Source organism: Parasteatoda tepidariorum, chromosome 7 (assembly GCF_043381705.1).
Source record: "Parasteatoda tepidariorum isolate YZ-2023 chromosome 7, CAS_Ptep_4.0, whole genome shotgun sequence".
Classification (NCBI taxonomy): domain Eukaryota; kingdom Metazoa; phylum Arthropoda; class Arachnida; order Araneae; family Theridiidae; genus Parasteatoda; species Parasteatoda tepidariorum.
This window is the reverse complement of record NC_092210.1, coordinates 31,061,285-31,082,102: the sequence shown is the minus strand read 5'-3', so window position 1 is coordinate 31,082,102 and position 20,818 is coordinate 31,061,285. Positions and strand designations below refer to the sequence as shown.

Below are 20,818 nucleotides of genomic sequence, written 5' to 3'. Positions count from 1 at the left end.
GTTATTCAAAGTGTCTTATGATTTATTAGAAGAATCAATTAAAAAATAATTAAGTAATTAAAATTTACTTTCATGAAAGTCCCACATTTTTTAAATAATTACCAAGGTTGATTTATTTATTTATTGCTTTATTGAAATTACATATATTTGCAGGCTTGTTTGTTCAATTTAGGCTTATAAACCTTTGTCTAGTAGAAGGACAGATAGAGCAATTTAGAGGAGGACCAGGGTTACGGCGGGATTCGAACCCACCACCTCCATGCTTCACACTGCGTTATCGGGTGATACCACTTGGCCAGGGAGATCTCGAGATTTATTTATTTATTGGTACACATAGAAGCAGGTTTGTGCACCCAATTACATAAGTACGGCTTATAAGTCTTTGCAATTCTGAGAAGGACAGTTTGAAGATACATCTATTCGGCGCGATTCGAGCCCGTTATCTCCACGTTACAGAGCGTTTGTCGGGCATAACGCTCGTCCAAGGAGGATCTATATTTACCAAGTAACATGATCAGGCTAGAAAGTTTAAACATTCATGTATGTAAAAAGCAAAGCTCACAAGGATCCTTGTTAGACGCGAAAGGTTATTAATTCGATTACTTTGTCCATGGTTTGACGTATTTCAGTTCAATGATAAAACGCTACTAAAAATACAATCTATTTAGCGTATAAATTGCAATTGAAGCCTCGATGCCGCCTCTTTGGCGTGGAGTATAAATTGAGCGTTACATTACATCTCAGACATTAAAGTGTCATCTAAATGGGTGAAATGTTCGACAACAAATTTCACAGAAAGTATCTCACAGGTTCTCCAAAAAATACTCAGAGCTTTTAGGTGAGTAGCATAAAAGCGCTTGTTTGAAGAAAAACCAGATGGAAAAGAAAATCCAACGAAGTATTTCACAGAGATATTTCAATACAAATTTTGTTACGTAGATCGTAAAAACTCGGTTCCCAGTAGAACAGTGAAGTCAAGCATCACTAGCTGCGGTCAGTAAGCGGGTGGGTGACCATTTTGATCAGCCTGCGTATGGACGGAGGGTGTTACGTATCGATCCTCATTAAACTGTTCTACCGTAAAGGGCTTAACTTCGGCGCACGTCGTCGGGCTACCAAAGCGGAGGAGCCATCCCTTCTGCAGAGGATCAAAATTGTGGTGGCATGTCTTCGCATCCTCCCCAAGGATGTTTCCCAGACCGTCACGAATAGCCCATAGTGCAGCTTTAGTGTGGCGTAATTAAAATACCTACCTACCTCAATACAAATTTTATATACATTTACACAAAACTTTGTACTTGCGTATTAAATCAAGGGAAAAAAAACAATCCTTTTAATAAGTCTTTGGACTTGTGAGCTCAATTTTGTCTGATTTATAAAATTGCTATAATTTTGAGCTCAACCCAATATACATGAGAACTCCTGGATCGAGCACTGGGTTTTCATACGGAACTTTTTGTTGGTGGGCTTTCTGATACATTGTAATTGCGTTACAGGGAGAGTAAAACCATGGAACCTACCACCGTTTTTCCGTAAAAAAGGGGATTCTAACCCATGATATATAAACTGATGACATTTTCCCGTCAGCACTGTGGTCGGTGCGGTATCTTTGTGATGGCGTTGGATAACCTGGGTCAGCTCATTGGAAGGCGAAAGCTGTATTCCTTGAGAGAATCTGTATGTGCAATTTAAAAAGCCATAAAAACGATTTGTTCTACATCAGTTCGAAAGATAAACAGCACATGATTCAGAATATCAGAAAAGCGACTGTACAACAGATTACTGAAAAAATCGAGCCATCTACCACCAATGACTATCAGTTGTTGGTAAAGGATAGTACAGCAAATTGAATATGCCCCATTTCTTAATGTTTGTTTTGATGCAATTATTTCGCTGAACAACGAATTGATAATGGTTTTATAGTGTTCTTTTAAGTAATTAAATACGAATCCTTCACATTTGAACCTGACATAATAGGAAATCAGAATCTGAAGAAACTTACTTTTGTTTTTCACGTAATCGAGTGACTAATACATATATAGAATTACAACACTGTAGGATACAAGTTCGTAAGTCGTCATTTAACGATTTCCTATTACCATCATCCCGCAGTGGACTGATCGTTAAGACACGGTTCCCAGCAGATCACATAAGTCAAGCATCACCGGCTATGGACAGTATGTGAGTGGGTGACCACTTGGATCAGTCTGCGTAGGGACCGAGGGTGTGCGGTATTGGTCCTCGTTAAACTGTGCTACCGTAAAGTGCCCGACTTCGCTCGCAGGTCGTCGTGCTACCGAAGCGGGGGTGCCACCCCCTCCACAGAGGATCAAAATTGTGATGGCATGTCTTCGGATCATCCTCCGGGATGTTTCCCAGACCGTCGCCAATAGCCCATTGTGCCGCTCTAGTGCGACGGAAATTAACAACAACAACGACATGTTACCATCAGCGAATTACAAGCTAGCGCTTAATTTAGGCATAAAAATGTAGGGCCGTTCGCAAATGATTAATAGCAATATTGGAACTATGGTTTCATTTCAACTGTTAAGTCAAGAGAATGTAAAGAAGTTTCGACCACATAATGTTAATTTTACTTTTCTTGTATTTCGTTAGATTTAAGAAACTTTTTAAAACGGATCGAAAATTTTTGCATCAATCATAAAACTCGTTAATCTCAAGATAATTTCACGTAAAAAAATATTTTTTGGTAATTATTTAGTAATTTTTGAAACGTTTAACGAATTGAAAGGTGTGCGATTTTATTTCGGTATTTTAAACCATCTAATTGTGAATGACAAAATACAAAATGGGAAAGAATTTGGTAAATAGTTTCTAAGTTATAAAAAAGTTAATATTTTTAAATTTTCATTTCCCGCTGGAAAGCATAAAATTCGGCTTTCAAAATAAATATAAAAATAAGGCATTGCTGGGGCATATTAAAATTATTCAATTTTAAAAAAATTCTCGTTTTTTATTACATAAACATCACAAACGACTTAGAAGCGCGTATTAAAAAGAATTAACAAGAGGAGAAAGAAAAAAGCAAAGAATCACTTCCGTCAGCTGATGAGACACTTCAAAACTAAAACCAGTTTTTCCCGAAATCCCTGTCGCAGGGAATAATTAATAAATATGAAGGGAAATTCATTGTCTGGAATATGCCCCCTGCGGCCTATATTATTACTTACTTTTTTTACAGATAGGAATTAATAAAAAAACGAAACTAGTTGTCATTTCGCAAAATATCAATTTTTTGGAATTACCCAACTTTCGCAAGGCTTCATTCCTTCATTCTAACGATTGACAGAACGGAAGTGACGTCATAAGTGACGTATTTTCCGCTATCTAGGTGATGACTTCTTTCTTCTCGTGAACTTACCTTCAAAAGCGTGAGGAACGTGCAGTCAAATAGATGGACAGTTCCTTGGGCGTTTCTTTGTGCTTTATAAGAACGTGAGGGGTGTTGATAAGTGTTCGATTTAAAATGGAGTTGCTGATAGTTTTATCAAGTAAGATTTTTATGTTTGCTTTTATAGAGTTTTGTATGTATGAAGATAATGGTGAGAAAAGAATTGGTTACACCAAGGCTACTAAAAACCAGTTTTAAAGTTGTTTAATTACTTGTGACTTATGATAACTCAACTTTTATCTTTTTGTTCCAAAAATTCTTTATGAAAGTATTGAAATGCGTCTTTAGAATTTCTTCAAAAGTAACTATTGCACCTTATTCTACAGAACTATTTGTCATCCTTTTTTTTAATGTTATTTTAATTGTACAAGTGCCTTATTTTTAGACCTCAAACTTAAAAAAACAGGATATAATATTTAAACTTTTTATTTTCATTATTTCTGTACTAATTTTAGTTCTTTAAAATTTATTCTTTAATGATATGTATAAATTGCAAACTTTTTCTAATTTTACAAGTTCTAAATTTTAAACATATATATTTATTGAGGAAAGTTTTTTCTTCGTAAAAGTTAGAGTTTTTGCATGTAATGTTAAAGTAAGATTTTGCATTTGATTACCATACGTGTTTTTTTCCTTCCTATTTTCATTCTGTGCTTACCAAATTTTAAGCATGGGTGTTAATAGGAATTTGTTTAATCAAATCTTCATTCCAATAACAGATTGCAAAATGCAAGCTACCAAGAAAAATTCTTACTTAAATTGGTAGTTCTGCAATTCCTGACTTTTCTGTGTTCAGAACATATCTTATCCTACGAATGCCGATGCGAATTAAAAGAAAAAATAATTTTAAAGATTCGAGTTTTTGATCCTGCAGCTTTTTAATTAATAATGCTAGTAAAAATCACTAAATTTGATTCTAACGTAGGAATTGTTCACTAATTGTATACAGGTTTTCAGCCATGTAACCTTCCTTTGCCCTCAGGATTCATCTATTCAAAAGTTTTTAGGAATTCATTTTATGAAACTCATAAGTTTTAAGTTATAAAATTTTAAATAAGTTCGGGGATTGTGCGCTCATTCAACGGTAATTGCGGAGTACCCTGTACATCCCTACTAAATACCAAATCGAGTGCTTTATTTTTCATTTATAAAATGATTTTTAATTGTGTAAAATTTAAATTGCGTATTTCAATGAAAACGGAAGTCAAAAGTGAACTATTAAGTGTTTTGAGTTGCATGATGGAATCTTAATTTTAATGCAAAAATTATTTCTTGATTACAAAACTCTAAAATTATTCTAAATTTTGAGTTTCTATTGAGAAGGATGCCCATAAACTATTCGTTTTTTGATATTTTTACAAAAATTTTTTAAATTAAACTTTCAAATTTTTTTATTTAAAATTTGATTTTAAAACTTTCTTACATTCTACGATTAGGTCTGATAAGATTTGCACTGATTGGGTACAAAATGGGAACTTTTTGAAATCATAATTACTTTATTTTTTCCCCGGGCTTTATGATCTTCAATTGAAGTGTTACACCTCATATTCGATTCAGATTTAATTTTAGGTAAAGAATCGTATATTTAATTTAGATTTTTATACTCGTGAACGGCTTAAAAATAAGTTCTAATAAAATAAAATAAAAAGTTAATCCCCAATCATAAAGAAAGCGCAGGAGCGAAAACCTTCACAGAACCTTTTCAGGGATGAGTCATGATTTGACTAACGGGTTAGACACGTAACTCCTTAAACTTTCCCCCACCATCACACCTTCATTCTTAAAGATTCTCTAAACTAAATGTTAAGAATTAAAGTTTCTAACATTGGAACGCTCTTTTTAAAAATAAATTTAGAACGAAATTATAGTAAAATTACTCATATTTTATGAAATAAAAAAACTACCTATTACACAATTTTTACATTGTTTTAAAAAAGATGTTACTTTAATTGCTGAAAACAAAATTTTCGAGTAATTGGTCGAAAGGATCTCTAGAAATTAAATTTATGATTTTTAAGTAGCTTACTCTTAGAGTTTGTTTAATTCTGTATAATACCATTAAAGATTCTGCGCGGAAAAATTGTATACCTTAAAAGTTAATTCACAATAAGGCGTTCGACATTTCGCTTTTTACTTTAAACTAAACACAAATTCCTTGATTTCATACTCTCCCTACTGCCACTAGACTGCACCTGTTTTCTCAGTCTTCAAGTGACCAGCCCGTTTTTAGATTTTTTTTTTTAAAATTATCTTCAGTTGCAAATTGGTTCTTGGAATAGTGTTCGTTTTCCAATGGCGTGAACCAGGTTCGAATCCTAGCTATGGCTACGAATTGTTTCGGCTTACACCGACCGCAATACAAATAAAATATCATCCGTGGCAGATGGGATCATGTCATAGCTAAGAATCTCTGTACCGTCAGGCTAATCGTGCGAGGTTTTGTGGTTTTCTCTTTGTAACGCAAATGCAGGTTACTTTAATCTAAATGTCGTCGACGAAGGCTAGTTTATACAAATGCTCGATTTAAGATTCCCATCGGGAAAATTAAGACTATGAAGTATAAATTTGTAGTCTTAAACCCCCAAATCGGGGTTGACTGGTCTGCTCCAGTTATAAAGGTGTCGCATATATTGGGTACTTTTAAACTAAATTGTAATTTTTCTAAATTTTGAGTCTTGGAATAACTTATTAGATATGCAAAAGAATGCGTAAACTCGTTAAAATTAAGTTAATTTACGTGAAATGGAGGTAATTTCTTAAACTTTCGATTAGAATAAGAAATTCTTGACTTAATAAATGTACAGAAAATAAATTTATAATTCGTAAATTTAATTCTTTACCTTTTTTAAAATAAAGACTGAGAACTTTGGAAGTGTCTTGATTAAAAAGGGAATTGGCGCTGGAATTAAGTAGTTATTTTTGTAGTGGCGCCAGATTTTTTTAATATCTGTCAACCAATTGAGTGTTTAAAGCACTAAATTTAAAAAATGTCTTGTCACCGAGTGGCTACTTTAAATTAGGTACCTTACAATAAATCGCATTCAATCTCAGAATTTAAGTTCTATCTCGAAAAGAAAGCTAAATTAAAATTCTTAAATTGGATTCTTAAATCCTCCCGAGAACTGTAAAAAAATTAAGGTTACCTGTCAAAGTATCAAATAAACTTTCACAATTTTTAAATTTTAATTTGATGGATCAGATTTCTGAATATATTGTATGGTTTAGGTTTTTGAATTACTGCTATAAACATAAAATATCTAAAGTTTTAACGCAAATGAAAATTTTTTATTTACAGTGTTCTGAAAATTAAAATGTTTACTTTCGGTATACGTTTTTTCAAAAACTGCTTATTGTATTGGTATTTTGGCAGAGTATTTGAGTATTGGTATTTGAATTTTACCTAAACTTAAAATAGAATTTTGCGTGAAAGGAAAATCTTAATGTAAATGTTTCAATTTTGTCTAAAAATGGGTCTTTTCTTTTCATGAACATAATCTACTTTCAAATGAACCTAAATCAAGAACTGAAGCTATAAAACGTGTGACAGATCATCGTACTAATCTAAGTCTCTTACAAAATGTGTTATAAACTCATAATTTTTCGTTTACTTTAATTTGTGCTATAATTAATGATGCTAAAAATGGATACTAGCAACTAAAGTATACTGCCGACCTCACAGGATTGTGCTCAATCACGTAGTTGTATATGACCTATTAATGTTATAACTAGAGCCCGGATTTTGATGACCTAAAAAATCTCAATTACTGCCCTTAAAAAGTGCAAAAAATGCCCTTAAAATGCGAAAATTGCGCTAAAAATGCCTTATGACATGACTTAAATAGAAGTAAAAATATTGAACTAAAACAATGTTTTACTCTTTAAAATTATTATGAGTCGTTTCAAAAAATATAAAGCAATGCAATACTTGCTCTACGTTCATTAAAGTTTGACAAATATGTTTTATATCCGAAAATAACAAAAAAAAGGAAAATATATTGACTCCAAAACATTTTTATTTTGTATAGAAACTTAAATGAATGTAACTTCAATCTCATAATATTACTAAATATCAGAATTACAGTGGATTATAAATTTTTTTTTAATATTTTGAAATGTAAACGAGCGTCTCTTGTCTGAAAGCAAATTTTTATACCAGGAGAAGCTTCTTTCAACGTCTACTGATGTTATTGGTGCGTACTTGAAAAGGACGGTCACACTTACTGACAATTCTTCAATTTGAAAAGATGTTACTTCACCTGCTAATATCCTAAAAATTTTCTTCTTTGTTTGGCAGCCAGTGTAATAAAAAATAATAAATTAGAAAAAATTAACAAAGAATTTAAAAAATGCTTTAAAATGCAAAATATGCCCCAAAATTTAAAGAAAATGTCCTATAAATCTCAAAAAATGCCCTAAAGGACAAAGAATGTCCAAAAATGCAAAAAACTGCAAATGTCATCAAAATCCGGGCCTTAGTTGTAACTATTAGCGCTGTTTTATTATCACGCTGAATAAATTTTTGGATCAGACTCAAATGGATGCTTGCAAGTGAGTCAAATCTGATTGGCCACTGAATCCACCGACGTATGACTTCTCTTGCGGATATCAAATAGTGGACTACGTTAATTAAGATTTTTTAATGGGATCAAATTCTTAAATTTTACTTTGGGGTTGTGCTAGGTGCTAATATTTATCTCAAGTGATTAGTAAATGTACGTAGACTAGTTATTAATAAAGCTGAAGAAACAATATTTATTACATTTGAACACGTAATTTTTTAAACTTTAAATTGAACTCTTGCTCTACCTTTTAATATTTGAATGAAAGTCTTAGTAAATATCTTATTCACGTATAATTTTATTTAACCAAGAAACTAAATCTAATTTTTCTTAGATTATATGCTAAAAAAACTTGCATTTGAACCAGTTATTTACAGCAAAAACGTAGCTATTTGGAAAATAGAATTCATATGGCTCTAACGTTAAGAATTGTTTTGATGTATGTCATGGTTATTAAATAAGTTAATGTATTCCTATTTTTCTAATTACTACCCAGTCGTAAGTTTTTAGACTTGTTTATTAGAAGTATAAAATAGTAATTTTTAATGCTTTTGCTAATTTCATAAACATGAATGAAACAAAGTAAAAATGCAAAACCTAAGTGCGAAAATTGTTTTATTTCTAATCTGTTTACATTTAAATTAAGTGGAAGAATATTTAAATGAAGTGGATTTTAATTTAGAAAAAAGCGTCGGATTAGGACAAAGCATACATATTTTTTTTTTTTTTTTTACTGTTTTAATTTTTTGAAGGTCCTTTTCGGAGACCTTTTAAGTTTACTTAGAGGCTTTCCTTAATTTTCTTTCAATGTTTTGTTCTCATATTGTTACCTTTCGCCATATCGCTAACGTAAAACTATTAAACTTAGAGAAGCGTTAATGCATTTGACTGGCAGATTAGTTCCCTTTTTATAGAACAATTAATTCGTAAGGAATTTAAAACTAAGTAAAAAAAATTTCATAAATCTAAAACTTGTTTAATAGTATCGTAGAATCAACAGATTTTTTGCTGAAATTAATGCAAAACATCTATCAGTTACTTTTTTTTAATTTAAGAGCATAATTTTGCTACTTTTAAGTTTAAATTAGTTCATTAAAAATAGCACCAATAAAATGTATATATCCTGTCAAATCTTGAATGATTATATTTCTACTTTCTTCAAGTTTAAAAAATATTTGACAAATTGTAGAATTTTTTCATTAAAATTTATTTTTATGGTGTAAAGTTTTTCTCACTAATAATGGATTTATTATGAAATATCTTAAATGAAAATAGGATTTTAAAAATGTTTTGGATATATTGAATCTTAATATGGATCCACAAGTAAAATTTTAATCTTAGACTCTAAATTAATTTAAGGTGTCTGAAGCAGAATTTTTCATCAGAATTTTCGTTATCCGGCCGGCATTACTGTTCTATGTATCCTGGTATTCTGCACTAGTAAAGCTTCTAAAATTTTGTAGAGTTCACTTCTTGTGTACGAAACTTTGAAACTTGTGTTCTTACAAAATAGGCGAAGAAAAGCTATATTTTAATTCTCCTTACTATATTTCTCGTTCTATACTATATTTCAGAAAGCTATATTTTATTTCTCGTGAAAACCAAATGGAGATAAATAGTAGTTGATATTTGGATGACACAAGATGGGGTACATAAATTCGTGTAAAATGCCATTTTAAGTTACTCTTAAGTATTAGTTGTACAAATCTATTGGTCATTCTGACCAGTTCCAAATTTTTTGAAAATGGAACCATAGGTGATAATCTTCTAGCGAGACCCAGAGACTTAACGATTTTTATTTATAAATTTATTGATTATTGAAATTTTGTTTTGATCTTCTGTTTCTATTGTAAGCCTTGCTGAAAAATAGCACTGCGCTGTATTTAAAAATCTTTTTCCCCCAGCATTTTTAGTGTCTGTTTTGGGCGACTGCAGTCCAGATGGTGTCAAGTGCTGCCTTACAGAATTTTTGCCTTTTGTCAGTCCAAATGGTATTCAATTGACGGAACAAAAAGTGTCTGCAGCTTGCACGTATGTATTTTACACTTTGTTCCTGAAAACTAATTTATTTATTCCTGATAAGTTGGCGTTTTGGAAAATGTAAAGCTATATTTTGCGAAGAAAAACTTAATTTTCTTGTGATGCTACTAAGGGTGCATCATTAATAATTAGATTTCTATTTGTTAAAGTACTTATCTACGTATTTCAGTGCACTAGAATTTTACGTGCACATTTCTTTAAAATTTCCACCAATGAGGCACATTTTTCTTATTTGTAATGTTTGTAAAGACACATGGTAGGAAAAACTGCTTCGTGAAAGCCACTCATTACTAGTTTTTGTTTCAATGACACTGTGAATATTAATGAAATAAGTAAGACTACAATTTTGTTTAACTTAGTTTTTCTTTCTGGTAGTCTTGTTTTAAAGCATAACGAAAGTTCCCTTGCATAAAATTTTAAATTACTTCTAATTTTTAAAAATTTTTAGTCGTGCAACACAACTGCATGAAATTGAAATAAGACCTACTAAGCACAAATGAAAATGAAACAAATGTTTCAATTTTTTTCCTGTAAACCATAAGTTTATTTTAAGTAGCTGAAAATATGAGCCTTTTTCAAATACCTCGGTGAATATTAAGAACTGTGATTAAATATCATTATTTTTAAACATTTTGATCACAATGTCATCCTTCTTACCCTCCTGTCAAATGTCTCTATGTAAGAATGCAATTCAGTAAGAATGCTATTCAATAATGACCATTCAGTAAGTTAAATTTTGAAATATAATTTTGCATGCATAATTTCAAATTTCTTAGTAAAAACGTTCATTATAAATGAAATAAGACTTAAATCTATCAAATCTTTTACAATGTATTAATCATAATGTATAAAAATATTTTATACTTAATTTTTTTAAAAGAATCCAATCTATTTAATTCCCTTTAATGAATGCAAATGCAATAATTTGCAATGCAATGCCCCTATGCAATAATTTGCATCCATATTCCTTATATGTCTTAAACTTATCAATGAAATTTGACTCTAATAAATTTTTTAAGAATGATTTTTTTAAAATACATATTTAAATATATAAATATATTTTTAATTCAGTCTTGTCATTACGTATAGAATTCAGTATTTAAATTGATTTTAATTCAGATTTAAACTGAGTGATTGCGATATTTATCATGCCAATCTTTCTGTTAATTAGGGTAAATATTTCTAATTACCCAGATAATTACAAAATGTAAGGATCAAACTTTTTGGTTTTATTCTCTTTACATGTGATAACTTTTTTAAAATGACTTTCAATAGCCCGCTATCTTCGATGAAACTTTTATTTTCTTATAAAGAGCTTGTTATCCAAATTTCAGACTTCAGTTTTGGTAAAAATTCGATTATTCAGCATAACTATCAATTAAGATTTCCCCAATAACTGTAAGCTATAGAAAAACTAAGTTTTATTTCGATATCTCATAAGCACATGTTCCAAAATCTTCGCACTTCATGGGCAGTTCTAAAATTAGTGAGTGCATATATATGTAGTCTAACTTGAAGGCCATCTAAAAATATTTATGCATATAATCTATGTTAAGTACAAAATGAATAGTTTGTTACACAATGGTTTGTGAAGTAATAAATTAATTTTACCAATAGAAAGGAGTAAGAGCTCTTTTAAATTTCTAAACCTTAGTTTCTTTTAATTAGACTTTCTATAATAGACGATAAATGTACTAGTTTAAAATATAGAGACAGTATAAAAAAATAAGTCCACGTCAGTTGTATTTCAACTACTAAGTACATTATTTTAGATGCTTAGTTATTGGTAACACTAGAGATAGTAACTGTAGAAGTTTAATCGATGCTTATGGTTGTACTGATATAGCGTTTCATATTGTGAACAATCAAAGTGTTTATTGATTTTTCGAACAATGCAAAGTTTTTTTTTATAAACTGTAGACATTATTTCATTGGTTGTTTCTTTTTGTTTAGGATACGAGATGACACACACAAATGTTTGTCTGATTTTGCCGATCAATGTGTGTCTCCCGCGAATGAAGAATTGGAACAATCGATCAACAGAACAAAAGTGTTCCTTTCAGACATCTGTCGGCCAGAATCAGAATTCAAGACAAGTGAGTTCTGTTTACTGTTTATTTATAATAAATGTTAAACTTTTTTCTTTTCTTTTTCCGAACTAAGTTTTATAGGATCTTCGACTTAGATTTATGACTATTCGAAATTTTGATTTAGTTTTCGTGCTATTTAATTTTTCATTGCCTGTTCACGGTTTGAATTGTAATCTATTTTCTGTTCTGGGACCTTTTACAGCACACGATCGTAATTTGATTTCCATTGTCATGGTTTTTACTGGCTTGTAGAACATATTAAAATTCTCCTCAAAAATTTTCTGGATTGTTTTCAAATTTGATTTTAGATTGTCTAATTAAAGACTCTATTTCTATTCAACGAGCTCAATCGTTCAAAACATTTCCTTTGTCCTATTTGGCGGCTCAGGGATAGAGCTTTTCCGGTGATGTCTCGGGTTCGAATCTCATCGGTGGCTAGTTGACCCGAGTTAAAGTACCGGCTCTCACAATCCAGTGTTGAAGTGAAACTATCATTAGTAAATGACGGATTATGGGTCAGAATCCCATTGCAATCTGTCTAAACGTGGGAGTTTTTCGTGGGTTTTTCCCGCAATGTAATCTAAATGCCGGTTAGTTCAAGTTTTCCCCGAAATCTAGTTTACTCCAATTTTTGATCCAGGAGTTTATTTGTTTTCTGGGTTGGCTTGAAAATTACAAGGCGTTGGAGTTTAACACTGATAGTCTGAAACACAGAATTTGATCTGCTGTTTAACGCAGTCTGTAAAATTGTCCTCTAATTTAGGTAAATAAGTTTTTCATTTGAGTGTGCTGTCTTAGTAATTTTAGTTTTCTTGTTAAGTTTTTACATAGACATAGTTTCTAGCACTTTAATTTTACTTCGTGTAGGGAGTACATAACATCATTTAAGTTCGGTGCAATATAATCTCGTCCAGCTATTGGACCATATTTATCCTTTGAAACCTTACAGTATCAAATTCTAGATTTGTTCACTGGAATACACCGGTAATGCAAAAATTCTTAACGTTTCTGCTTGTTATTTTATATATATACACTACTTGTTTGAGTTTCCATATGTTGTAATTAACGGGAGTTTAACTTACTAACTCAATTAGTAATTTGGTTGAAGGCACTCGAGTCATGGTGCTGCATATAATTTTAACTAGAGATTAAACTTATTTCAATGGCGCTATTTTTCCTTTTTACGGGTACTTTTACTCTGATATTTAAGATTTTTAAAATTTTAAATTTATTAATCTCACACCTTTTGTATTTGATCTCAAAAGTAGCGCAGTTTTCTCGTTTTCTGATATGGGACTTTGCTTATAGCCCCTTCATTACCCATTTTATTGTTTCATATTTATTTTAATGCTTCTGAAAGTCTTATCAGACCTGCGTCTTAGTATGAGCAGTTGCAGTAAGTCCCATATTTTTGTTTAGCCGTTCAAATATTCCGTAATCTTGTTTGGTAAATTAGGGACTCCCGCTCCTGTCAGCAAACCACCTAATCTCCAAGCTTGCATGAAGCAGCTTATACTCAATGGTTTTTTTTAACTGTAATCTAGTTTTATGACTATATTTTAATAAAAAGATGTGTAGATTTGTAACTTGTAAAAGATTTGAACTAAGTTTGTTTCATTTTATAAATTGAGTAGAATATTCTTGTAGAAATCTTGTTTTCATTGTATACTCAAATATTTTTAAATCTGATTCTTCGAAGAAATTTAACTTTTTCTTCTCATACTTAAACTTTTCTCCATTTTTGATTTTTCCCTAAGTAAATGTTTTCAAACTTTGTTTTTGAAAAGTTATTGAAATTTAGTGATTTTTAAGGTGTTAACGTATTGTATTTCTCATACCCTTTGTCAGCAAAAACAAGCAAATCACAAACACCCTCCCTTCGTAAGCCACTTACGTATTATTTAAACGGTCCTTTGGTCATCTCATTACTTTCTCTGCTGAATCTTTAACAACTTACTCAATTGAGTAAGATGTTGAAAGGGAAAAATAGCTGAGAATGAATCTGACTAAATACAGCTGTAAGTTAGTAAAACCGTAGAGGTTATCTCTTACAAACTCTGTATTGATGCCACTGCTGTTTTAAGTGTTCAACTTAACGTTACATATTTTTGGAACGAAAGCTAAGAAGTAAGAATTAAAGATCAGTAGGAAGGTTTGAAGGTACGATAGAATAAAAATTATTCTTGGACCACTTACTGAAAAATTGTTAAACAAATTGTTAAATAATATTTTGCCGGCTTTTTGACTTGAGAGCTAATTAATCTGGAACTAAATTTTATGAAATTTTGTTACATTTTTAATGGCAATTTGTAGAATATAACGTGGCTGAATCTTTTTAACAAAACTTTAAAACTTAATACATTTGAATAAACCGATTTTGAACATTAAACTCCTTTTTTAGCAATGAGTGTGCCATATTCCAAAGCGGCATTCTAGGATATCATTAAGAGAAAAGTATTTGAACATTAGGCAAATCGTGCTGTAAAAATAGAAACGTGCTGCGTTTTACCAAAATTTTTCTTAAAATTTCATTTTTTATGTAACACGTGATTTCTATTAGTGTTAAATTAGAAAAAAATATTCTTAACTATTCCATGGTATTATCTTGAAATTTGACAAGTGTTTCAAAGTAATTTGAAATACTGAAACTTCAATAGATTATTTATTAAAATTTTGTAGAGTAACGTATACATGTTATTTAAAATATAATTTGAAAACTAAACAATTATAAAATTTATGCTTTCTAGGTCAAATGGTTCTAAAGTTAGAGCTGTTTAAAAATGTTACTCTGAAACAAATCTTTCAAAAATCGAACTTAGAATTTTTCATTTTCTTGTGCAAAAGCCAGAAATCATACAAATATCAGATTTTTACAATTGGTTTATGTGAAATTACTATTTTAAGACTTGTATTTACCTGAATTATGTGTACATTATGTGTGTACCTTTGGTAATAATTGTAAAATTTCAAACTCTCCATTATTGTCTTATTTGATTTCGTTAAGGATAATGTTTTAATCAAAGTTAGCGAAGATTATGACAACTTTTGAATTTAAAGTAAAAACTGCTAAAATTTGGATCATAAATGCTTATAACGACAACGGGGACAATTTGATAAAATACTAGACAATCGAATCTAGTAAACTTATTTTTGCAAAGGTAGTACGGTGTACGTTAGTAGTATCAATGATGAATCTCGAAGTGTTAATTAGTACTTAAATTAGTGTTTATTTAGAAATCCTTTTGATTTTATAAATCACATCTGTTATAAAAGTATCTAAAGCTCTGATATTCAATTACTAATGGGGGAGGAAATTATTGTAACACCTAATATTAATGATATAAAAGGAGAGATTAATATATTCTATTGTGTGAAAATTCTCATTAAAAATGTGAATAAGCCTTCCAAGTTTTTGAATCTTATCTCACTGCAATGAAATTTGAGTTTTATTTTAGCCTACATGTTAAGTGTTTAAAGAGCATTGACAGGTTTTGTAATTTTTGAAGTTGTTCGTTACTTATAAAAATGTGCTTTACTGTTTAAATTCGGTCTTTAAATTTACGTTTTTTATTTCAGATGTCAAACTGTTTGAAGATTGCTTTCAGAATGCTTCAATGAGCTTCATACAATGCTACAATCGCACCCTTCAGCCGGCAGTTGTATTGAGCGATGATGAATCAAAATGGAAAGCGGAATGCTGGTAAGAAATCTAAATTACAGATCTAGAGATTGAATCACTTCTACACCAGTGATTGTATAAGCCCTTCGTCGTATAATAGACAAGTCTTTAGATATTTCGCACCTTAGCGTGTATAAATTTTAAACAGCACAATATCCATAAACAATATTTCTCAAAACCTATGCGCAAGACCCTATGTATGTGGAAATGAGATCTTTATTTGCGTGAATTTTCATACGTGCGTTCGAATCACATATCTGCATTTGTGCATTGGGACTCATGATAGGAGATTCGATGATACAGATTCAATGACGTCAGATTTCTATTCACTTTAAAAAATCCCAATGTACTCAAAACAATTATGCTCTTACTGCCCGCTTTTAAATTTCCCTAATTTTTATTCACGTTAAATAAGTTTTTGCTTTAACTAAAGCTTGAAAATTGACAAAGTTTACCAATTCATTAGTTTGCTTATAGGAAATACATTTAAAATTTGCATAGCATTTTATTTTCGGAATCGAACAATTGTTAAAATTAAGGCTACAGTGCGAGAAATTACTGTAAAGTGAAGATTTGAGATTTGCTTTTGGTTTGATTTGTACTGATGTAACAATACGTTTCTGAAAATTAAGTTTAAATTTATTTTACTGTGCTATTAAAAAAACGTGCACTTTCATAGATTTCAAAGTAGTTAAAAATTAAGTCTGAATACTTATGTATATTCTGAAAGTTTTCCTGTTTCATCTCATTTTTGTGGTTAAGTTATAACTGAATTAAGAGCTGAGTTTACTGCAGTTCAGTCCCTTTAGATTCTTCCACCATTGTTCTAAATTCAATCTAATTCTTTTAATGTGTCTAGTCATTTCCGCAATTTGTTCGTTTGCTCTATCTTAAAGCAAATGAGAGATTACTTTTTAAATATAAGTTTGCTTAAAAACTGGAAAATATTTTTTTTTTTGAAATCTGAACTAGTAAATCTCTTTCGGGGGAAAATGTTACCCTCAATTGGAAGAAACCGTAATAAAGTTCTCTAAAACAAACTGAAAACCGGTGCAGTATTACATTACTTTGACAAAGTAAATTTGAGTTTCAGAATGATTATTTTAAACTTAGTATTTTCAGTGTGTTCGTGAAGTAGTTTTAAAAATTCTAAGCTCAAACTTTAATTTCCTATAATTGACTGCAATTAAGGTAGAAAAGAAAAATAAGTTTATCTGCTCCAGAGCTGAAATTTTAATGCACTTCTACTCCACTTAGAAGGATTCGGTAAACTGTTGCTTAGTTCTTGTATAGTTTAAATGTTTTAGAACACTCTTTAAGAATACGAATGAGTGTTTAAAGATTCCTTTTCGCTGAACGAGTTAGATTCATTTAACATTTTGTTTTGTTAGAAATAGTTAACTTTTTCGATTTGATGGAAACGAAACATAGTGTATGACATCCATGCGATTAAAAGATACCTGAACGACGTATTTACTTGAAATTTAAAATTTTGTATGTTAGGTGAAATGCTTGTTAAAGCAGAATTTCAATTTGTAAATCTTGAAATGTTTCGATAAGAGTAGTTTTTAATCTATTAAGTTGTTTTACTCTTGTCATTTTTGAAGTGTTATTTAACTAATATCTAACTTTTTAAATAAATTTTCAATATTTTATTTAGATACAATTTTTCATATTAAGTATATGGTATATGCATTAAGGCTTAAGTTTTTAGTTAAGCATGTTTTAATAAATTTTAATGTCATATTTACTTTCCGATAACTATGTAAGTCATATTACTTTAAATAAATCATATTTTTAACCAATGGCTTATTTAAAACAATTGTGCTGTGTTACTATCACAAATTATCTTAATCTTCTAATTTGTACTGCTTAAACTAAACCGAAATACTTGTCATCGAATTTGAATTTATTTGGAGTCTAGGTTTCGTTAAGCCTAGACTCCTAATTTTTAAGGCATTGCAAAATCTTAAAGAACTATGTAAAACACTATTTACTATGAAACAAACTGAGCTATAAGTTGGGCAGGAATTGAAGATTAAAAGTTTGTTCTGTACTGTTCTCACTATTTTTTAATTATACTTAAGTAACCACTTTTTAACATGAGTAAATATGTTCAGTGATTACGACAGGGGAGAAGTTTTAACAAACAGGTATAGAATATAAATTGCTCAGGTTTTTAATTTTTCCTTTATATTTAAATTTTTTACCTTAATTTTAGAATGGTTTTTAAGTTTTCTAAACATTGAAATTTATAATCATCCATAAATCCTATGTGTGCCAAATGTAGTTCTCAAGTGGCATTGACATGTGTATTAATCAAATCGTGATGTATAAAAATTGAATAAAATGTTTAAATCAAATTTCATAAGTACATAGATAATTGAAATATAGTCTCACCTAAATTAAGCATTCGGGAATGTGAAACTTAAAATATACGTTCTTAGTTTTTCAATCTTAATCTGGAGGATTAGCTTGCTACAAATTGAGAATTAAATACCGAAGTATATTTTATAATTGCATCAGTCCAGAAGTTTCTGAAATAGCATGGCAAGGGGTTGTTCCCCATTTACCTATAGTACATGTAGGATTTTAGATTTATAGTGGCGTGTCTGCAAGCACATGCGACTACATAAGGTTACCCTCCTAAATCTTAATCTACAAAATATTTCTTGAATGTACGGACTCTAAATGTTTCAAGTTTTTAATTGTTTCAAGTTTGATAAAAGCAAAATACTAAAGGCCACTTTTATAAGTTTCAAAGGCAAGCTTTTAAATATTTCTTGCTCTATCTCTAAAAATTATTTTGTAGAACCAGTTTTAAAACCTTTCTTTGACCAAGACATTCGATGTTGATAACATTTTAATCTTTCCTTGCAGTGATTATAAGGAGCTACGGAATTGTGCCGTCCAAAGTGTGGAAAATGTCTGCGGGCAGACAGCTTCTCAAGTTTTGCAGGATGAAGTTATGAAAGTGAATGGGGCAGCTCTGGAATTAGCGTGTAAGAATGTGTTCGGCACTTGCAACTCTGCTGTGACGCTGGCGTCATCTGCTTTCATGTTACTCATTGTTTTTTGTATGAATTCCCTTTCAAGGTTTTTGTAGTTTTTGTAATTCACTGAAGTTTTTTATATTTGTTATTAAAATTGTATATTTTTAACTATCTAGTCTGATTTTCATAAATTTAGTGAATTCAAACATTCACCGCAGTAAATCCCCCTAGAATTTTCAGTAATTTCTCAAAGATTGATCCTTAAAAATTTTAAGTTTCAGGTTGTGGTTCAAATTTAAGGTTTTAAAAAAAGTGCCCAATAGGGAATATGTTTGGAGAATTTTAAAATTTTTAGAGAATGCCGGTAGGTGTATAAACGTTCACTTTAAATTGTAATGATATAAATTTCTTAGCAACAATATTAAATATTTATTTGACAAATATTAAATATTTTGGCAAGGTCTTTAAGTATGTTTTAAATCCAATGATATATTTTCAGTGTATTTAGTGGGTTGTAAAATTTAGACTATAATTGTTAAGTGCTATATGTGTGTACATATTTTTTAAGAACTTGGTCTGTAGGTATAAAATTCCCAAACCTTTTAACCGATGGTATTATACTCATACTGTGTGAATTTTAAATGTCATGATTTTTAAGTCTGCGATAAATGTTTCAGCTTAGTCATCAGATGATAAATTTCAGTTTTAAACACGGTCTTAAATTTTTGAAAACTCTTGCTGCTGAAATATTGCTGTTACCCATTTAATAGATATGCTCCGAAAGAACTTCGTTCTTTAAAAATACATTCTCGAATGTAACCATGAAGTTCATTAAATTTTAATTTCTATAAATAAAAACATTAAATTGTGTGAAGAAAGCATTGTTTTTGCTTTGTAGAGAACCTGCATTCTGCAGTTTTGTCTTTTAAATATATTAAGACTTAAACTATGGTGATAAAAACGTCAATAGAGTTAAACATTTCAAGAATTTAATTTTATACTCTTCAAACTTAGTCTTGGGGCATCAAACATGCTTTTCTTAATGTCTTGCGTATAAACAATGTTTACCTTTTGAAAAAGTACTTTGCACTTCTGCCTTAATCATTTTCCGTTTGTGTCGCTTCTATTTTACTGAGATGTAGAACTACAGTTATTGACAAAATAGTAATATAAGCTATATCGAATTCGGAGTTAAAAAAAAAAAAACTTTATTAAATATTAATTACTAGCTGAATTTGTTTTTCGTGCGTGATGAAAAATAACCAGCACCTAACAGCACTAGTGTGAAGATAAAGATTAACTGTATTTATTTGGCTCTAGATTAACTTGTGACTTAGTCGCAATCGTAGACTTTTCTCTTGCACGTATCTCTTTCGAGAGACCGTCAAAAGTTCTTTTCTCATTATTTATATTAAAACAGTTTATAGTATTGATGCTGTTTTAACTGGTACTAAGTAACTATTATAACATTGACCCTATATTAGTATATTTAAAACTGCAACCATTACCATAATACAACCACAAACATCTAGTTTTGCTTAATACCTAAACTGAGCATCATTTGCGTCAATAATAGCAGATGTTTAAGGTTGTTCATAACAAATAAGTACCTTTTCCTTTAACTGAAGCAGTCTGTTAAAACGAGGTATGCAACCTTTTTACGAAAATAAGTCTTTGTTGGTTTTGGAATATCAGTCGTAAATTAGAGTAATTTTTCAGACTGCCTAAAGAAGAGAATCCAACAATTTGGAAGCAATTAAGGTGATCTTTCAATAATTGGCAGTTTTTGTTGGTTTTTCTCGAAAGTGCAGATTTATAACATTCACTGTTTCTACTTTGATTTTAAGTGCATACAATAGTTTTATTTCAATACTTCTTACTATAGTTAATTGAACATTTGCATCAGTAATAGTATGCAAATATTTTACACTTGTACTTTACTTGTAACATTTAACCAGTAATTTTTTTTTTTTGCTTCGGTAATGACGACCTACGCTTGAAGTCTAGCACTTTACGGCAGAACGGTTTAATGAGAAACAATATTG

At 30.4% G+C, this 20,818-nt stretch overlaps 1 protein-coding gene across 1 annotated transcript; it reads left to right on the top strand.

The window, feature by feature from the left end:
* Positions 1-3,152: 3,152 nt before the first annotated feature.
* On the top strand, positions 3,153-18,941 carry LOC107457093 (uncharacterized). Its single transcript, XM_016075154.3, has 5 exons — positions 3,153-3,512; positions 9,876-10,002; positions 11,965-12,107; positions 15,678-15,801; positions 18,661-18,941. Exons 1-5 carry the CDS (start codon positions 3,488-3,490, stop codon positions 18,884-18,886), a joined length of 645 nt encoding a protein of 214 aa, XP_015930640.1. The 5' UTR covers positions 3,153-3,487; the 3' UTR covers positions 18,887-18,941.
* The last annotated feature ends 1,877 nt before the right edge of the window (positions 18,942-20,818 follow it).

Coding starts and splice junctions, on each gene's coding strand:
- LOC107457093 (XM_016075154.3), top strand. CDS start 3,488: ATGGAGTTGCTGATAGTTTTATCAA. Junction 3,513..9,875: donor GTTGCTGATAGTTTTATCAA/GTAAGATTTTTA, acceptor TTTTTCCCCCAG/CATTTTTAGTGTCTGTTTTG. Junction 10,003..11,964: donor AAAGTGTCTGCAGCTTGCAC/GTATGTATTTTA, acceptor CTTTTTGTTTAG/GATACGAGATGACACACACA.